The 19113-nt window shown below is 45.3% G+C and overlaps 1 protein-coding gene across 1 annotated transcript; it reads left to right on the top strand.

The window, feature by feature from the left end:
• Positions 1–463: 463 nt before the first annotated feature.
• On the top strand, positions 464–17565 carry PPIH (peptidylprolyl isomerase H). Its single transcript, XM_068964769.1, has 10 exons — positions 464–529; positions 881–945; positions 1238–1261; positions 1537–1581; positions 1833–1875; positions 5250–5342; positions 8831–8918; positions 9409–9449; positions 10065–10154; positions 17400–17565. The coding sequence occupies exons 1-9, from the start codon at positions 464–466 to the stop codon at positions 10131–10133; spliced, it is 534 nt and encodes a 177-aa protein (XP_068820870.1). The 3' UTR covers positions 10134–10154; positions 17400–17565.
• The last annotated feature ends 1548 nt before the right edge of the window (positions 17566–19113 follow it).

The following is a 19113-nucleotide window of genomic DNA, read 5'->3' as shown; positions in this document are numbered from 1 at the left end:
GGCCTCCAGACTAGTGAAAAGGGGTAAGAAGATGCACATATGATGGTTCAGACGGTCTTGGCTGCAAAGGCTGATCAGACCCTGAAGACTGCCTAGTCCAAGCCCCGTAGCCTGAGCGAGAATCATCTGTACTGCACTTACTGTATCCAAGTGAATGAGAGGCCCGTGGGCCTCGAGCGAAAAAAAAAAAGCCGAGGATGTCCTCCGGACTCAGCGCTCAAGGAGACTCAGGTGAGGCAACAACTTGCGACTTGTCAAAACGGAAGGAAGCCCCGGGCACCCACGCAGCGCGCAGCTTGGCATCGAAGGCAGAGAGCTTCCGGGGGCGGGGCCGACCGCCTCCCACCGCCCCCCCCCCCCGGCTCTTCCTGCGCCTGCGCCGGAAATAAACACCTCCCGGCGGAGCAAAAGCATAGGGTCGCCGGAACCCCGCGCTCCCGACTTCTGCTTCCGGGTCAGAGGCATGGCGGTGGCAAATTCAAGCCCTGTCAATCCCGTGGTATTCTTTGATGTCAGCATTGGCGGCCAGGTGAGGTCTTGGCAGCCAGCCAGCCCGATGCCAAAGGGAACGTGCACGCGGTGTGGCAGGCAAATCACCTCCTCAGGTGTAGCAAACTCGGGAAGCCAAAAAGTGAAATTGAACCAGCACCTACCGACCTGCGGGGCGGGGGTGAGGGAGTAGGAAGAGGAGGAGTCTTGCGCATCCTAGCGCCCCGCTGGTGGAGGGACCGGGTGGTGGAGGGACCGGGTGAAACGGAAGAGTAGGCTACGGAGGCGGAGGTGGGAGAGACCAAGCGGCATGGGGGCCCGAGGGTTCCCTGTTCGGTGAGGCCTTCACGGGGTTGGACTGGGCTTTCTGAACGTCTCTCGCCGGTTGCAGGAGGTTGGTCGTATGAAGATTGAGCTCTTTGCAGACGTTGTGCCTAAGACGGCGGAGAATTTTAGGTAAGAAGATGTTCTTTGCTGGATAAACCAAACGAGAAGCTGGGCCTGTCTGTGGAATCTTCTGCCTACCTCTATCCGTTCATTCACCGTCCTTGAGATCTGACTTCTCTGGGTATCTCTCTGAATAGTCTTGACCGTCCCCTTTTCAGTTTATGTTAATCTGTATGCCTGGACGTCTGACCAGCCAGTTGGTGGGCTAGCTAGCGCCGACGTCTCCCCTTCCCGCTGAGGTTAGGGGCGCTCAGAGTTGTGATGCCATGGCGACTGAATCGTTCACTCTTTTCCTTTTCAGGCAGTTCTGCACAGGAGAATTCAGGTCAGTCTCTGACGTGGTTGACTTCTCTGCTTGCTCCTGAGGGCTGTCCTGAGGCTGCAGTTGAGGGTATTGGGGAATCACCGGCAGGCCTTGCATGATTGCTGGTGACAGTAATAGAAGGTATTACTATGGGTCTGTCCTCAGTTCATTTGACTTCTTCGTCTCTCTTCTCCCGACCATCTTTAGAAGACTGTCTATGGCTCGACTGTATGGTAAACGTGAAAGGCCTATGTTTACCTGTTTACCATTTCAAGTCTCTTTCTTTTTGCTTATAGAAAAGATGGGGTTCCGATAGGATACAAGGGGAGCACCTTCCACAGGTAAGGCCTTTGGCAAGCCATCCTGGGGGACTTTTAAAATTACTATTAGTATGGTTTAGAATTACTTCCTTGGGGGATTAGTCTCTTCAGAGGAAAACAAAACCATAGCATAATTCTTAGTTCTTGAGAAGGGATGTTTTTGTGAACTCAACCATTGATTTGAAGACTTAAGTGATAAACATTATATTTTGAAATTAATGTTATTCCAAACCACAAAATCTTCTCCCAGCATCCTTTGTTCTCTGTTTCAGGGTCATAAAAGATTTCATGATTCAGGGTGGAGATTTTGTTAATGTAAGTACTGTTCCTTTCCTATTAAGGGCCTATAAGTTTTGTTTTTGTTGTTGTTGTTATTGAAGCTACTCCTCGGGGACCTGAGAACAGTAGCCAAGTTTGCTGGGGGAGGAGGTGGGAATGGGAATATCCTGTGATGGCTGCTACTCGCTGCATCACTAGATGACATATTAGCACTTTGATTGAGTCACTCACTTCCAAATCTCAGTCTTTTAGGGCTGGGAACTGACTTTCCCAGCATACCTATAGGTGATCCATGATAGACCCAAATTAACTGGGCACATGGAATTTAGCTAGAAATCAGTTAGTTACTTTTTCTAAATGGGGGCAAGTCCCTTTCCAGTGAGTTAAATGCTTATGCCCTGATTTCCCATTCACTTCTGGTATCCCAGTGCCTGGGAAGGTGAGTTGTTATTTTTTTAATCAAGTTCATTAGTGGGCAAGAAATCAGAGAGTTCTGGAAGGATATTTTCCCTATTCACTAAGAGAACCCATTGAATTAATCCTTCATTGCTAAGCATGATTTTTCTTGCCACAAGACTGTATGCATCCCCATTTCAAGCTTCCCAACCTTGCAGGGTTCTGAATAAACCACATTTATGCTTTCTTAAACCTACGTTTGTCCATACACACCCATTTCTGTGCATGATCTTTCTTATTAATATCATTTGGTTAGTCATGCTGCTGTTTTCTTGGATCTGGGAGACATTCTTTATCCTTTACATGTATATTTAGTTTGACTCTTAGGAGTTTTTTTAAGATTTCTATCTTTCCCACCCAGATAAGTTTACAAAGTGGCAGATTTGGGGCTGAATCAGAAACAGATATGCTTTGTATCATCTGTATGATGTTGTAAAACTGGGAAATTTTCCAGAAAGTTCTGGAGTTTTGTTTTCTCTGTTACAACTGAAAAGTAGGGGTGCACTTGGCCTGTGTTTCTCATGCAGCAACATTTGGTTGAGTCAAGTAACAGCTCCCTTTAGACAGGTATGTCCTTATTATTTCACCACAGTTCCCACCACTGGCTTCCCTTCTTTACGTCACATACTCCTATAGGCATTTAAGTTTGCAACCCCTGGCCACGACTGATTAGAGTAGGGCTTGGGGTGACCACATCTTTTTTTATTGGCAGGTAAGAAGGGCTAAGATGCTATTCTCTGCGTTCTTTCTTTTCTTCCAAAGGCTTCTATACTGCTATATTGTCTTAGCAGGGATAGGACTAACTTCTTATGGGTCATTGCTAGGCACATGTGATCACTTGCTAATTGCTCTAGAGTTAGCAGTTAGTCAGCCAGAAGGCTGTCAGAGAGAAGAAATTACTCAGAGCCACCCTTAGGGCAGAAAAAATAGAATGAGCAAGACGTAGAAGCAGAATTTGAGACCTTCTAAAGCTGGACTAAGAATATTTGCTTGTTTGTTTTAATAATGTGTTTTAAAAATTTAAAAAATAATGTGTTTTTTCTGGTTGCAAAACAAAAGTACAACAGTGAAAATAAACCGTCTCAAGGAATATACTCTTGGCATTTTACTTTACAATTGCCCATCTTATTGTTGTGAACATTTGTATGTCAAATATAACTTTTAACAGACTTAAACTTTTAAAAATTTATGCTCAGTCACTGTGTTTTCCCTTGTCACTATCTTCTTCCAAAAGATTCTTGCTAATAACTCCTTACTGTTCCCTTAGGAAAAGACAGTGAATTTATTTGATCAGTCCACTATCATGGAAGATTTAAGTTGCTTTCTGTTTTTTGTCCTGCAAATCAATTTGGTCATTTTCCCTACTCTGGCTTCTGGAGCACAGTAGATAGTATGATTATAGAAAATGATGTATTAACTGATCTTTTCTCTAGGTTTTTTTTTTTTTTTTAATTGGAAAGGAACATGTTTTCTCTTCCTTTTATATGTATGTGTGTATTTATGTGTAGTTAAAGAAATCCCGTGGACAGAGGAGCCTGGCAGGCTACATCCACAGGGTCACAAGAGTCAGACATGACTTAGGGACGAAACAACAATAATGACAAAGAAACAATAGCTCACATTTACACAGAGCTATGTGGATTGCAAAAAGTTTTTCTCATAGACACTATTATTGCATGTTTGGGGCACTGTTGTAAGGAGTAGGTGATTTCATTGTCACTTGATAGTTGAGGAAACTGGGGCTCAGAGATAGGAAGTGACTTCCCCAGCTCATAAATGATAGATCTGGAACTCAAAGCCCATCTTTCCACTATACAGAGCTTGGTTGTACCAATAACTTTTAATCAAACAGTTTGAGAGGTTTTTCCCTTCTGGCTTACATTAATCCCCTTTAGTGGTCTTTGCTCCAGTAAGGGCCCCTTGATTCTGCACTCAGTCAGTGTTTTCACACCCCATCATGTACCCAATATTCTTTTTGTTTACTAACTGGCTGGGAGAGATTGGTCTTTGGTAGTCTCTCAATATTAACTTTAAACCCCTGGGGTTCTGTTTAAGGTACTACAGCAAAGCCTTGGTCAGGTTGCTTTATTATCCTGACTTAAGTTCACTCACCTGAAAAATGGGGAGGATGATAATGCATGTTCCATGGAGTTGTTGGAAGAGCAGAGGGATAACACAAATAGGGCTAGTTTAAACAGAAATTGGGGATTTATGACGAGGTGTTTCATGGAAGCCAAAGGAAGAAATAGGTCTAGGAACTGGAGAGTCACAGAACCAAGCAGTCCTTTCTTTCTGTTTCTCGAGCTTTCTACACATGTGTATTGCAGTGCCTTTTTCTTCTCCAGCCCACCTTCCTGAAGATAGTCACCTGCAACTTCCAGGTTTCCACGGTACAAACTCAGTCTCCAGAGAGCAGATACTCTATTTCCTGCTTCCCATAGAAGGAACTCTGATTGGCCCTACATTCTCCCCTCGAACTCCCCTCACCTTGACTTTAGCCAGAAGGATGGTATCTTCTCGTACAGATTAGACTTCCAAGAGCCCACCCACCTGCGTAGTTGAGAGGAGAGGGAAAGTAGTCAGTTAAATGGATTCTCATACGACTGCAGGCAAGAGAGTCTTTGGAAAGGGCATTGATTACATATGTAATCACTGTTTCCTATCCTCTATTTTGCTTGTGTCTTAACCCACCTTTCTAGAGGCCCAGCTGTGTGACCTGTTTTTTTTTTTTTTTTTCCCCTCAGTGAGGTGCCCTAGCCAAGTTGTGGGCTGCACGTGCCTTGGATGGGGCTTGTTTTGATAACAGGAGAGGGTTAAAGAGGTGTGGCTCCCAAAGTGGCCTGCAGGAGTAAGAAGACTTTAAAGCATCGAGGCTTCGGGTGCAGCAGCTGCTTCCTGTGAGCTCTGAGAGCCAACACTCGCAAGTCACTAACACTTCCCTTCTCTCTGCTCAGGGAGATGGTACTGGAGTTGCCAGTATCTACCGGGGCCCGTTCGCAGATGAAAATTTTAAGCTTCGACACTCAGCTCCAGGCCTTCTTTCCATGGTAAGTGAGGACCAGTCAGTGTTTGGGGCTAGGTTTACAGCCAGCTCAATTCTGGGCCCCTCTGAGGCCCAGCACAGTCTCTTGGGATAGAAAGAAATGCTTTCCTTCCCTTGCTTGTCCCAGGACTCAGCTCTGCCCTGCCTACCTCTTTGCTCAGTCTGGTTTGATTTTTTGGGCTGGACCCACTAGCCAACCAGAGAACCAAACTCGAACTCTGCTGTGTGTTTTCTTACTTTGTGTGAGCCAGGACGTGTGGCCGGGCACCCAGCCCTGCTGCTTAGAATGCAGCCAGCTGTGCTGGCAAGACCCAATGTTCACACACCCGTCACGCCACTCGCCCCTGCCTCTCCCTCACCCTGCCTGCTGGCCGGCCACCCTGTTCAGGGCTCACACCACTCCTGCCCACTCCCAGGACCCTGTCTGCCCATTTACAACCCCACTCAAACATCTTGCTGCTCTCTCCGTCCCCCTGCCCACCTGCTTTAGCCCCCCAGCTACGCATCCCTGCTTGTTCCCCCTTCACTACTCCTTACTTACCCCCCTCTCCTCATTTGCCTTACCCCTCTCACCTTGCTTCCTTCTCACTGTCCAACCCTCTCCCTCCCTCTTGTCATCACCTATTTCCCTCTGTCAGTTCCCCAACTCTCATTCCCCCAGACCCATTGTTTACAAGCACATTCTCTGTCTGCTTGCCCATTCTTCCACTCATCCACTCAGGCATCCGTCAAGTAACAATTGTTGCCATCCACTGTTGAGGCCTCGTGGTAAGGCCTGAGGATACACATCTGATCCCTGCCCTCTAAGGGGGAAGCACACATGCTGGGTGATGAGTCCAGTGTATAATTCATGCCATCAGGGTACTAAGGGGAGGTCACCTCAGTGTATGTAAGAGTACTGTGAGCACCCCAAGGAATGAGAGTAATTGCTGCAAAGATCCAGAGAAGTTCTCTACCAGATAAAACAGCGTAGACAGAAGATGTGTGACCCTGAAATAGCAGGGTGGCATGGACAAGGGCCAGAAAGTGAGAAAGGTGATGAGAACATAGGTTGTGGATGGGGGAGGGAATGATCTAGTAGAGACCACTGGAGAGGCAGGTGGGTCTAGCTCCTCCCACTACTGCTGCTGCTGCTAAGTCGCTTTAGTCGTGTCTGACTCTGTAAGACCCCAGAGACGGCAGCCCACCAGGCTCCCCCATCCCTGGGATTCTCCAGGCAAGAACACTGGAGTGGGTTGCCATTTCCTTCTCCAATGCATGAAAGTGAAAAGTAAAAGTGAAGTCGCTCAATCGAGTCTGACTCCTAGCAACCCCATGGACCGCAGCCCACCAGGCTCCTCCGTCCGTGGGATTCTCCAGGCAAGAGTATTGGAATGGGTTGCCATTGCCTTCTCCGGGGTCTAGCTCCTAAAAGGCTCTAAATGCCAGAATAAGGATGAGGTTATGTGGACTTGATTTCATGGAATGTGGAAAGCCATACACTTTTTTGAGCGGGACTGGTCGGCTTTGTGTTTTAAAACGAAGATCCTGGCTGCAGTGTTTGAGTGGCAGATAGGAATGAAGAGGCTGGGGCAGAGAAGCCAGTTAGGAGGCTGCCATAACACTCAGGTGAGCCTGGCGAAACAGACAGCGACAGCGTACAAACCTCCTTTTAGAAAAGTCAGGCTGGGCAAGCACGGTACCGTGCCGAAGGGGCTTAGGTGGGCTTGGGTCATCATCATGAGGATTGGAACCCCTCTAGGTGTATGCCGCTCTGTTTGCATCTGGGGAGGGGTCAGAAAAAGTTGGAAGGAAACTTTGCTTTCTGCTGCCTTCAGGCTGACACTGGTTAAGTCGTGTTGTCACCCATCCTGTAGCACAGTTGTTTTAATTGTAGCAATTGTAGCACAACTGCTTCCGTTCTCCACTAAATCATGATGAGTTCCTCAAGAGCAGAGACTGACTCACATTGATCTCCTAGCCTGACTACCTGACACCGAAAGGTGCCAAGCAGATACTGATGAATGACTGAAAGATAATCAGAATAAAGGCTAATGTTGAGCATATTCTCAGCAACAACTTTGTTTGCATTAATTCATTTTAATCCTCAGCATCCCTTTGAGATAGTGCGAATGAGGAAACAGAGGCATAGAGAGGTTATGCAGTTAAACTAGATCACAGGCAGTGGTGGGGCTGGGATTCAAGATAGATCATCTGGCTCCAGAGCTTGTTCTCTGAACCAGTAAGCTATTCTGCCGGAAGACTGGCTAAATACACATGTTGTATGACCGTTTGCCTACCTGCCTACTAATAAGTGTTTATACATTGAGTAGCAAGGTAGGTAGATAGGAAAAACAAAAAGGGAGGGAGGGAGGAAGAGAAGAGAAGAAGGAGGAACTGGGACCACTGAGGAGTCTGCCCTCATTCCAGAGTTATATCTTTTCTCACTGGCTCAGGCAGTCCTTGCTAATGTGAGATGTTCCTGCATACATGAACAAAACCCCAAAATAGTCTCATCTCACATGGGGAATTTCTAAAATATAAAGTGAAATCCCTTCTAGACAAAGTCTTTAATGTATTTCATACACATTTTCATTCCTTCAATGTTAAACACAGACTCAACTAATTTAAATCCATTAAACCTCCAGTGAAGGCTAGTGACCTATCTGATGATTTCCAGTGTTGTTTCTATAGTATTACTTTTATGAGAGCTGTGCTTTTAATAGTACTAGTGCTTTCAGGTTTCCATTTTCTACTCAGCTTTTTCCAAAACAAGGGAAGTATGCAGTGAAATATTCACAGTTACACGGACACCTGGTAAGCTAGTGCTGCTGAAACATGACATGGGTTTGCTGATTGCTTTGTGTTGTCATTATATAATGCATTGTGAAGTGTAATGATACAAAGACAATTTCAAGAGAGGAAAAGGAAAGGGGTATGGCTGGAGAATTTCAGATTCTTAATTTTAAAAGCTAATTTTTCCTATAAAATTGAGCAATAAAGGATTTGGAGTATAGCTGTAAAAAGCACGTCATTAATTAAACGGAATCTTTTTTCTAGCATAGCACTAGCATGGCAACTTCTTGCACCTTAAATTTTTTTATTACCATTATTTCGGGACAGTACAGAGCCATTCAGACAAAAGTTTACTGCACAAGTGACAGGCTTTTTGTGAGCTGATAGCTAATTCGTTACGTGTGATCCAGTTATCACCAGTGCTGGCCTAAATATAGCAAATCAGATTCCATAAACAATTTTTGCCATTATAAAAATTCACACTGTAGGAGACATGCGTAGTTATTGAAGGGTCTAGCTCTTTGAGGGCAGAAATTGTGTATTCTGTTCCTCTCTGTGTCCTTGGGGCCTAGGTCAGACCCTGGCTCACAGCTGATGCTCAGTCAGATTTGCTGGAAGAGCACGGAGGAGTCAGGGCTATAGTCTCTTTTAGGGAGTTCAGCCCTTCAGCTGACGTGGCCAGGAAAACTCACGGTGTATCTGTTTGGTTTCCATCAGGCAAACAGCGGTCCCAGCACAAATGGCTGCCAGTTTTTCATCACCTGCTCTAAGTGTGATTGGCTAGATGGGAAGCACGTGGTGTTTGGTAAGTCCTGTTCCTGTCCTTGTCCAGGTCCCCTCACCCAGCATGGAGCTTCTAAAGGAACTGGGCCCCCAGCTCATGTGTTCAGTCGGCGTAACTGCCCTGGGTAGTAGTCAGGAAGGTAGGAGCTGTGGTGGGTGGGAAGGATATGTGGTTAGAGGGGATGACGAAAGGGCCGTATGATGTAGTGAGTAGCCACCTGGGCAGTGTGTCTGTGTAGGTGTGGATGTGTCTGCAGGGGGTGGCAGCATGAAGAAATACCACACAGGCAGCATGGTACAGTGGGGCTTTGCAATTGTTCCGACCTAGGTATGAGCCCTAACTCTGCTCCTTACTACCCGTGACTTTGGGAAACGTTTCATTTCCACTCAATATTAATTTTGTAATGTTAGTCTGAGGTTCAAATAAGATAATGGCTGAGAATGTGCCTTGCGGGTCTGGAAAATATTCTGCAAATGAGAGTAGTCAAGTCCAGCTCACACTCTTCCCACAGGAAAAATCATTGATGGACTTCTGGTGATGAGAAAGATTGAGGTGAGTCCTGTGGTGCTGACCTCTGACTCAGCCATTCTGGCCTTGTACTGCCTGACTAGTATTGAGGAGCAGGAGAACTTGTTCAGCCAGGCTTCACAGGGAGGAGAGACCATGTGCCTCCCAAGGTTTCTGGGCCCTAAGTTAGCCTCTCTTGTGCGAACGGAGCTTTGGCCTCTGCTGACTGTTTCACCTACCTGATGCAATCCTCCTCAGCATTGTATTCAAGGTTCTTCATGACTGAGTCCCTGCCTCCCTCTCCACCACCTCTTTTGCCCCTTCTGCCGCTGCCACTTCCATGTTGTCGTCACATCAGGCTACTAGCCCGCCCTTAAATATGCATACACATCCCTGCCTCTTGCTCCTTCCTGCCCTGAGTCTGCTCATGCTGTGTCCTCTACTCTGTCTTAAAACTTACTACATTTGTATATGTCATGAGTTTGATGAGTGGGGTTTTTTTTTTTTTTGAGATTATACTTTTTCTCTTTGATCTGTATTATATTCTTGCCAGGTCAGCCTGTGAGCTGTCAGTCCTTAGCACAGGGGCTGGCAGGCATCGGTAAGTGTGTGTTGAGGGGTGTCAGAGTGGAGGAATCACCACTGTGCTTTCTCTCCTAGAATGTTCCCACAGGCCCCAACAATAAACCCAAGCTGCCTGTGGTGATCTCACAGTGTGGGGAGATGTAGTCCAGAGGGAGACTGAATCAGGTAAGTGTGTCTTTGCTGATCAGGAGTCAGGATCCCAGAGAGGGCAGCACGGTCTGGTGGAAAGAACTTTAGACCTGAAGATGCGGGATTGAGCACATTTTCTCTGTGTGACCCGAGAGAAGTCGATTCCCTTCCCTGAGCCTGTTTTTCTCATCTTTCCAGTGGTGATAATGCCTGTCTCCCAGGGTCACTGTAAGGATCAAAAGAGAAAGGTTGAGTGGGACACCTCATTTTTCTAACACTTTATAGTTTACAAACTATCAACCTGAAAACCATCGGGCACTTTCTGACAGCACTGTTAGACACTCGCTTCGTTCAGTAGTCCCACTTAGAAAGACCTGGCTGCACTCCTGGGTGATTGGGAGCAGCCTGGGCAGCCAGAAGACTCTCTTGTCAAGCTTCTCATCGGAACTGATGCTGCAGTCCCAGGCCCTGACTTTGTGTTTGCCAGACTCAGAGGTGAATATGACACATTTCTCAGCCCACCAAGACTCACTTCCTACTCAGGCTTGCTACTCACCGCCCACTCTGTGCTGGACATTGGACATGGAGAGTCGGAGAAAAAATTGAACGATGCCTCCACCTTTTAGGAGCTTATGGGGAATAGAAACACATTCTCAGAAGTGATCACTAGTAATATGAGTGATGTTGCTAAGTATTAGTATGAGTTCAAGAAAGAAATTGAGCACTTCCAGCTAGGTAAAGGATGGTAGCGCTTTGCCTTTCTTTCCTTTTTTTTCTTTAAATTTTCAAACCTGCAGGATAATTGGAAGAATAGTACATTGAAACCTATATACTTTTCCCCTAAGTTTGCCAATATTGAACATTCTTGTTGTAGCATTTTGCTTTGGCTTTTGTCTCTTTGTCTTCTCCGCTCGCCTCCCCTTCCCATTCCCGCTGTTCCTCTCCCACTCCTCTTCTTCCCTTTCTTTCCCTTACTTCCTTTCTTTCCCATCTGGAAGTTGGAGGACTTCTTGATACTTTACCCCTAAATACTTCAGCAAGTGACTCCTAAAAATAAGAACATCGTGCATAACCACAATAATGTTGTCTGACATACAAATTCAAACTTCCTCAGTTATCCACAAAGTAACTTTTCTAGCTCTTAAGAGAAATCCAATCAGGATTCACATATTTCGTTTGGTTATTTATTTTTAGTTAGGAAAGCAACATAATTCACCTGAAAATTTTCACACAGAACAGCTAAAGCACCCCCCTTCTCCTTCTGCATTCCCTCCCCTACCCCCACCCCCCCGCCACTGCTCTCAGAGGTAACTGCTATATCAGTCTGATGTATGTCCATGGGGCCTTTCTTTGCCAGTCTAATTTGGAGAGGTTTTGTTTTTTCCTAAATGGCATCATACTATTGACTTGGCCAAAAAGTTTGTTCAGGTATATCCATAAGATGTTACAGAAAAACCATACGAACTTTGGGTCAACCCAATATTTGCTCATTATTTTATTTCCATTTGACATATGTCTGGAAGACTTTTCCTATATCATTCATGTAAAACTATGTAGTACTTAAAACTGATATGCTATATATTTTTAGCATATATCTGAATAATTACAAATTTTATAATTATACAATTTTACTTGAATTAAGTGTACATTTCTGCGTCTTAGTTCTTATTTTTTATGTTGTGGCCATTTTGTCCTGAATATATGTTAAAAAAATTAGCAGTGGGTTGCTTATCTTAACTTTGATGATATCCTTTGTTAAAGAGAAGTTCTTAATTTTGATGAGATCAGAATTTTTATCTTTTCCCTTGTGTTGTGTTTTAATCTTGTTTAAGAAGGTCCTTACTACCTCAGTTTAATGCCTAATATTTCTGTAGTTTTTCTTACAAAAGTATCTAGAATTTATTTTTCTGGATTCTGCCATTTTTTTCAAATGGAGATCAAGTCAAATACCAGAGCATCTTAACGACTGTGCATACCTCCATCTGTGACTTACTTTGTGTTCACAACATCTGGCACTTAAAGGCATTCAGTTAAAATTTATTACATGAGTTAATAGAGAGGGAGAATGTCAGGCATTTTAGGCATGGATCTGGTGTGAGCAAATGCCAGGGTAGGAATGCACAAGTGTGTGCTGAAAGCTCATGTGGACCCTTGTCCAGCCAAATGCTCCCTTCTCAGGCCCAGTTGACAGGCTGAACTGTCTTTTCTGACGGTGCTGGGGGCCCCAGGCTCAACCTGCTATCCCCACGCCCTCACTGTGGTTCATTCTCCCTCCCCGTCTTTTCTGGGCCAAACTAAAGTTGAATTCATTGGTCCTTTTCCTTCTAAAGACTGACCACTGATCACCATTGGAGGACAGAAGATCATTAAAAACAGTAAAGTTTAGAAATCCTTTTATGTTTGCAGTCTTTTCTCTACATTTTTCTGAGTCCCTTAAGAAAGTTACTGGAAATCCATGTTAGGAGTTTGTCTTCCTGAAGGTGGCAATCATCAACCCTCCTCTCACCTGCTATGAGCGAACGTCATGTAAACCTTTGCCTCTATGAAAGCCCTTCTTTTCCGCCTACAACCCCAAGCAGAACAAATCCCAGGGGTGCCCTTTGATGCTCCAGAGGTCCTCTACAGCCATACTGTCCAGGGGGCATTCCTTTCTGTGCCGGTGGAAATGTTTTGCATCTGTGCTATCCATTGTGGTAGCTTCCAGCTACATGTGACCGTTGAGCACTGGAAATGTGGCTGCTGTGACGGAGGGACTCAATTTTTATTTTTATTTAAATTTAAAGAGCCATATGTGATACTTTCAACTTAGTCTTCTAACCTTGACTTGCTCAAAATTAAATCTTTCTTAGCTTATATTTAGAGACAATAGAGTAAAAGCAATTCTATCACTTAGTGAATATTTCTGGTGCTCAAATTCTGAGCTAAGAACCTTACTTTAATTATCTCATCCAACTTTACCAAGTTGAAAACTCATAGGTTTTAAAGTGTAGGGAGTCTGAGTGGTAGTCTGACCTTAAGGCATTCCACAGACGGGGTCCTCAATTTGGGTTTCTGAGTAATGGATTTGGGAGAAAGTCAGGAAAAGAGGTGAATAATTCCCCCAGGAGTATGGTATCTTTCCATCATGTTTCCAGCTGTAAAGTTACAAAGATCTCTTAATTTCTAAAGGAGTATTTCAGATCCCTCAGGTAGTGTCTGGGCGGAATAATGTTTCACAGCCAGTATAGATGATGTTTTTAAGTCCTCCTAGGCAGTATTTCTCAAACTTTAGTGCACATATGAGTCACCAGGAGGTCTTGTTACGGTGCTAGTTCTGACTCAGTCTGCATGGGACCTGAGGTTTTGCATTTCTGACCAGCTCTCAGTTGATGCTGACCCTGACCTGGAGTAGCAAGGCCACAGGGAAATAACAGCCTGTCTTTTAATTGAGAAGTCACCATGTTCCAATCAGAAAAGACACAGAAGGAGATAATCTTTTGATGGTATCAGTCCAGTAAGAATCTACTGCATTCAAATCAAGAATTCACTTCTCAGGCGTTTGAGGCCTTGTGCCTAGGCACTGGAAATAGAGGAATGTAGGAAGGAGGCAAGACAGGTGAAGTTACTCAATCAGCTGTACCTCCTATGAAGCCCTTCCTTTCACAATTTCTTTTGTGCTTTATCTTAGATCCTGACCTTGGTTGTAGTGAAAGTAAAGTTTTCTATTAATATACAACTCTAGATGCAGGAACCTAGGTTTTATCTCAGTGAGTCCTCTGAAAGCTTTTTATTATGAATTTGTTTGAAAGTGAAATTTGTTTACTCATGTCCGGCTCTTTGCGACCCCATGGACTAAACGGTCCTTGGCATTCTCCAGGCCAGAATACTGGAGTGGTTAGCCTTTCCCTTCTCTAGGGGATCTTCCCAACCCAGGGATCAAACCCAGGTCTCCCGCATTGTGGGCGGATTCTTTACCAGCTGAGCCACAAGAGAAGCCCAAGAATACTGGAGTGGGTAGCCTATCCCTTCTCTGGCAGATCTTCCCGACCCAGGAATAGAACTGGGGTCTCCTGCATTGCAGGTGGATTCATTATCAACTGAGCTATCAGGGAAGGCTGAGTCTTATCTTCAGGGGAATTTGGGGAACAATGAATTTAAAGAAAGATCTCTACTGCTTGACAGCACCAGATCTGGGGATCACAGAGAGACTAGCAGGGCTGTCAGAGCGCACAGCCACTCTTTTCCAAGAGACTCTCAGGCTTTCAAAACAGGATTTTCCTGCTGTCCAGTGCGGTGGGTTCTTGGCTACTTACAGCCACGTGGTGGAGGTGTGGGGGCGGTGGAACCTTCAGGACTAACATTAATTTCAAGTTTTGAGTGAGTGAGTGAAAGTTGCTCAGTTGTGTCCGACTCTTTGTGACCCCGTGGACTCTACAGTCCATGGAATTCTCCAGGCCAGGATTGGGTAACTTTTTCCTTCTCCAGGGATCTTCCCAACCCAGGGATCGAACCCAGGTCTCCCACATTGCAGGCGGATTCTTTACCAACTGAGCCACAGGGAAGCCCAAGGTAGTGCTGGATGAATGTTTTTTAATATTTGTCTCTTAGGAGAAAATATAATTAGCATAGCACATAATTTTACAGCTATCATAGGTTACAGTGAGGTGTTATTCAAGTTCATACAGTCAGTAGGTTAAAAATTAATTGTACCTGTGGATGGTGGCTATAATAAGTGATGTGAAGCTGCTGTTGTAATGACTGAGTGTAAGTCCTCCTAGGCAGTATTTCTTAAACTTTAGTGCACATCTCAACCTGGGATTTCCTGTAGATGTGATACATTCCTGTAGAGGAAGATGCTGAAAGACACCTTGGTTAGACATCTTGGCTAACCCTTCATTCATTTCACAACTAAGAACTAATTAATTAAGATAGGCTCCATGCTGCAGATGAGGCTACAAACTTGGAAAGCCCAGTTCTTGCCTTCAGGGAACTCAGTCTCTTAGGGAAACTGGAAAGTACAGTACAGTAAAGCACCGGACTGGAGATTTTAAGATGAAGGGAAATGAATGCTTGTGTCTGCCTGGAGTGTTTAGGAAGACTGCAGGAGAGATGTTTCAGCTGAGTACAAGAATGGAGCTCGTCAGGTAGCTAAAATGGGAGAGCATTCCAGGCACAGGGAATAGGGTGAGCAAAGGCACAAACCGCAGGAAACAGCAGGAAGTGTTAGGGAGACTGCCAGAAATTCAGTACAGCCAGAGCAAGGTGTGAAAAGCAAACAGAGGCGAGGCTAGAGGAGGCCAGGACAGACGTGAGATCCAGCGCAGGCTGACGTATTCATACTAACTCCATGGTGGGGGTGAGCTTTAGGCAGTGTGTACAACTCCCCCCAGCCCCCTCCCACCCCAGGGTGAGAGTCCACCATGCTTCTGAGATTCCAAATGGTGGCCTGGCTGTCCAAAGAGAACCAGGCCAGCAGGAGCCACTCAAGGTTTTTGAGCAGAAGAACACTCTTACTGACTTTATTCAGAAGTGTGGAGGACAGGCTGGAGGCCAGTGAGATGCCCCTGAAGCAGTGTGGCCAGAGGAGAGGTTCCATGGAAATACGGGTCTAGGGAGCAGGGCAGCAGATATCTGCATACCTGCTGGGTGTGTAACACTGTTCCCTGCCCTGAAAGTCAGAAACCCTGCCAGCTATAAAGGGCAGGGAGGAGAGAATGGCTCTATTCCAGTCCCTCCAGTACAAAGGCAAAGCTCCCTGCCCTGAAACCCGGTATACAGAGTGATACATCATGTCCATGGAATACTATATAGCCTTGAAAGAAGTAGATCTGAATGTGTTGGCAGATTTCTAAGATACATTAAGGGACAAAGTCAAGATATAGTACATTATACACACATGATGCTATTTAGAATTACTCTTTCAGAAATTACTGTAGTGATGGATTGCTGACTGGTAGTAATGGTTACCTCTGCAGAGCAGAGATAGCTGAAGACTTTCTTTTCAGTTTATGTATATGCTTGAATTTTCTACATTGGGCATGTATTTTATAATATAAAATTCAGATACACAGAAATACATACTGTGTATCTGCAGTTTTAACTATTCCTAGTTCCTCCAGTCCTTCCCAGGAGCGTGTGGCTGATATCAGTTTGTGAATCATTCCCTGGTACCCTCCTGGGTATCCCTACAATACTTGATTCACATCTCTGTTCCCACATTTAACACAGTGTATCATGGATGTGTTGGTCTGGTTTTCTCTAGACTCAGAATTCCTTGAGGCAGGGACCATGCCTACTCACACAGTGCCTGGTCAGGGATTAGAGCTTAGGTCCCGGAGCACCATGCAACTTGTAAAGTGCTTTCATACATTTTTGTACATTCTCCTTGAGGACCCGGGATTAGACTTCTGCCTGAGCCTGTGCTATGACGCAAGGACCCACTGTGCTCTGGAGGAGGAGGTGTGTTAGCCATGTTTGGGGGGAGGGGGCAGTGGTAACAGAGTGTACTCACCCCATTCTTTTAGTACAGCCAACTCCAAGGCCATAAACAGAGGGTGTGGACTTTGGTTTCTCTATAGCCCTGAGCCCAAAACCTTCAAGGAAAAGGGATTGCTCTTTGTTCTTGCGCTCCAGAGAGCCATCAAGGTCTGGCAGAAAGCACAAAGACTTTGGAGCCAAGTAGACCAGGAAGCCACATCACTGTCAGGCCATTAAACCCCTGGGAACCCCAGTTTTCCCCTTTGCTTAATTATAATATATACTACACAGAATTGTGCTGCTACTGCTGCTAAGTCACTTCAGTCGTGTCTGATTCTGTATGACCCCATAGACGGCAGCCCACCAGGCTCCGCCATCCCTGGGATTCTCCAGGCAAGAATACTGGAGTGGGTTGCCATTTCCTTCTCCAACGCATGAAAGTGAAAAGTGAAAGTGAAGTCGCTCAGTCATGTCCGACCCTCAGCGACCCCATGGACTGCAGCCTTCCAGGCTCCTCCACCCATGGGATTTTCCAGGCAAGAGTACTGGAGTCGAGTGCCATTGCCTTCTCCCACAGACTTGTGAAGGGTAAATAATAAATGAGATAGTATATTGGGTGTAAATATTATTAATAGCTTCTTCCTTGGTTCTAACGTAATATCCCTCTGCACTCTGCTGTAGGGCACCAAAGGTCTGGCCTGTGGCAAGAATCAGAGCAGTTCTGCTCTTTGGGGAAAGGAGGGTTTGGGGTGCAGAGGAGAGCCGCGAGTGTTTCCTCTCGTGGCCTGTCCCCTCTGAGCTGCTTCTCTCTTCCATCCCTCACAGACCCTCCACCTCTGCCACTGCAGGCCTTCCCTTGCTCGATGTGATACTCTTGAGTAAGATAACCTGGATTGGCCCCTGTGTTGGCTTCCCTGCTGGCTGCTACCCCATTTGATCAAGACAGAGACCTTGGAAGCATCACAGATTCAAAACCCAAAATTTTGTGTTTAAAGTTTTCAACTGTAAATAAAGTTGTTTGGTTTTTTTTTTTTTTCCTTTGTATGTTGTGTTCTTCTTAAATGGTTGTAATGATAGCCCTGCCTCCTCATGCCTTAGCTCCAGCTAGGAGAACTGGCTCTCCCCAGAGACCAGCATGGACCAGAGGCAGGCTTTTGCTATGCAGAGTTGATGCCTCAGATTTATAAGCAGTTGCAGCAGTCCCCTCTTAGGTTAAAGCTAATCGGACAAAGAAGACAAAGCTCCAGGGCCTTCTAGCACTATTACTTCCAGAGATGTTTCCATTAGGTTCCATTTGGTTAGTTCTAGAGCCTATAGGTGAAAGGTCACTAGCTTGAGATATTTGGGGATGGAAGACTGTTTGGCAGAATGTCTTAATCATGATGAAATGGGAATAATTTAGTTAAAAATCTTGGTCTGACTCTGAAGTCATTTTTTAAACAGCTGAGGTCTTGAGATCTTCCCCTTTCAGAACCTTGGTTTCCTCATCTGTAAAATGGGGATAATATTACTATTTTGTAGTATTGTTGAAAGGGTCAAACAAGAGAATGAATATAAGAGTAACTTGTAAACAGTAGCACGCGTTGGAAAATATTTGTTTTGAAAGGAAATAGCCCAACATAAAAAGATCCCGTTGAGTATCATGTTCAAGAGATGAAGGGAACTCCCTGGTATTCCTTTCATGAGGCAACGTGTGTGTTATCCCATTCCTACGTTCTCTTGGCTCATGGCAGAGATGACTCATAACTACTAGCACCAGGCTACTGTAGCTAGCAGAGTAGCAGAGAGCGAAATTCTCAGACACAACAGAACCAGCTTAAAAGTGCCATTTCACTGTACTGGGGGGGTCAAGGAAGATGGTGAGATGATCAAGGGCCTCTGTTGTGTGGATATATGCAACTCTCTCTGGTTAAGTAAACAGGATTCAGGGGACACAGGAAAGAAGGGGCTGTGGAGGAGAAATCTTCAAGTAACTAAGTGGAGTAGAATTATAAAGAGACAGGAGGGAGGATGAGCAGCTGGGATCCTGAGTTGACAGCCCCGATGAGACATCAAATTAAATTACACTTGGCATCTATATTCTATGCCAGTGTCTGTCCTGGGCACTGGAGCTGTGAAAATGAGTAAGATGTGACCCGTGCTTGTGACAGGGACTAGGCAGTTTGGATTCAGTGCGGTGTTAGAATGTGAACCCTCATGAGGGCAGGAAACTTGGTCTTGTCTTTTTTTACTGCTGTCTCCATCACTAGAAGAGGTAAGAACCAGTAGCCAGTAAGTGCTCAATAAATTGTCATATGAATGATAGTGGTATGTTTAAGGTGCTATGGAAGCAGAGCGGAGAGATTGGGGGAGAGAGGAAGAGGCAACATTTGAGGTAAGTATTGGCAGATTGGTTGGAATTAGCCTGGAGATAATGGTGGGGAGGGCTTTCTAGGAAAGGGGAACTATGTTCTTGGGCCAGAGTCTATGAGAGATGGGGACCCAGTGAAAGTTTTGCAGAGGAGATTCTTGGAATGAACCCGCTGGCTTTTCACATCAC

Source organism: Capricornis sumatraensis, chromosome 2, assembly GCF_032405125.1.
Source record: "Capricornis sumatraensis isolate serow.1 chromosome 2, serow.2, whole genome shotgun sequence".
NCBI lineage: Eukaryota > Metazoa > Chordata > Mammalia > Artiodactyla > Bovidae > Capricornis > Capricornis sumatraensis.
Note: the sequence above shows the minus strand (reverse complement) of the source record. Positions and strands in the feature narration are given on the sequence as shown.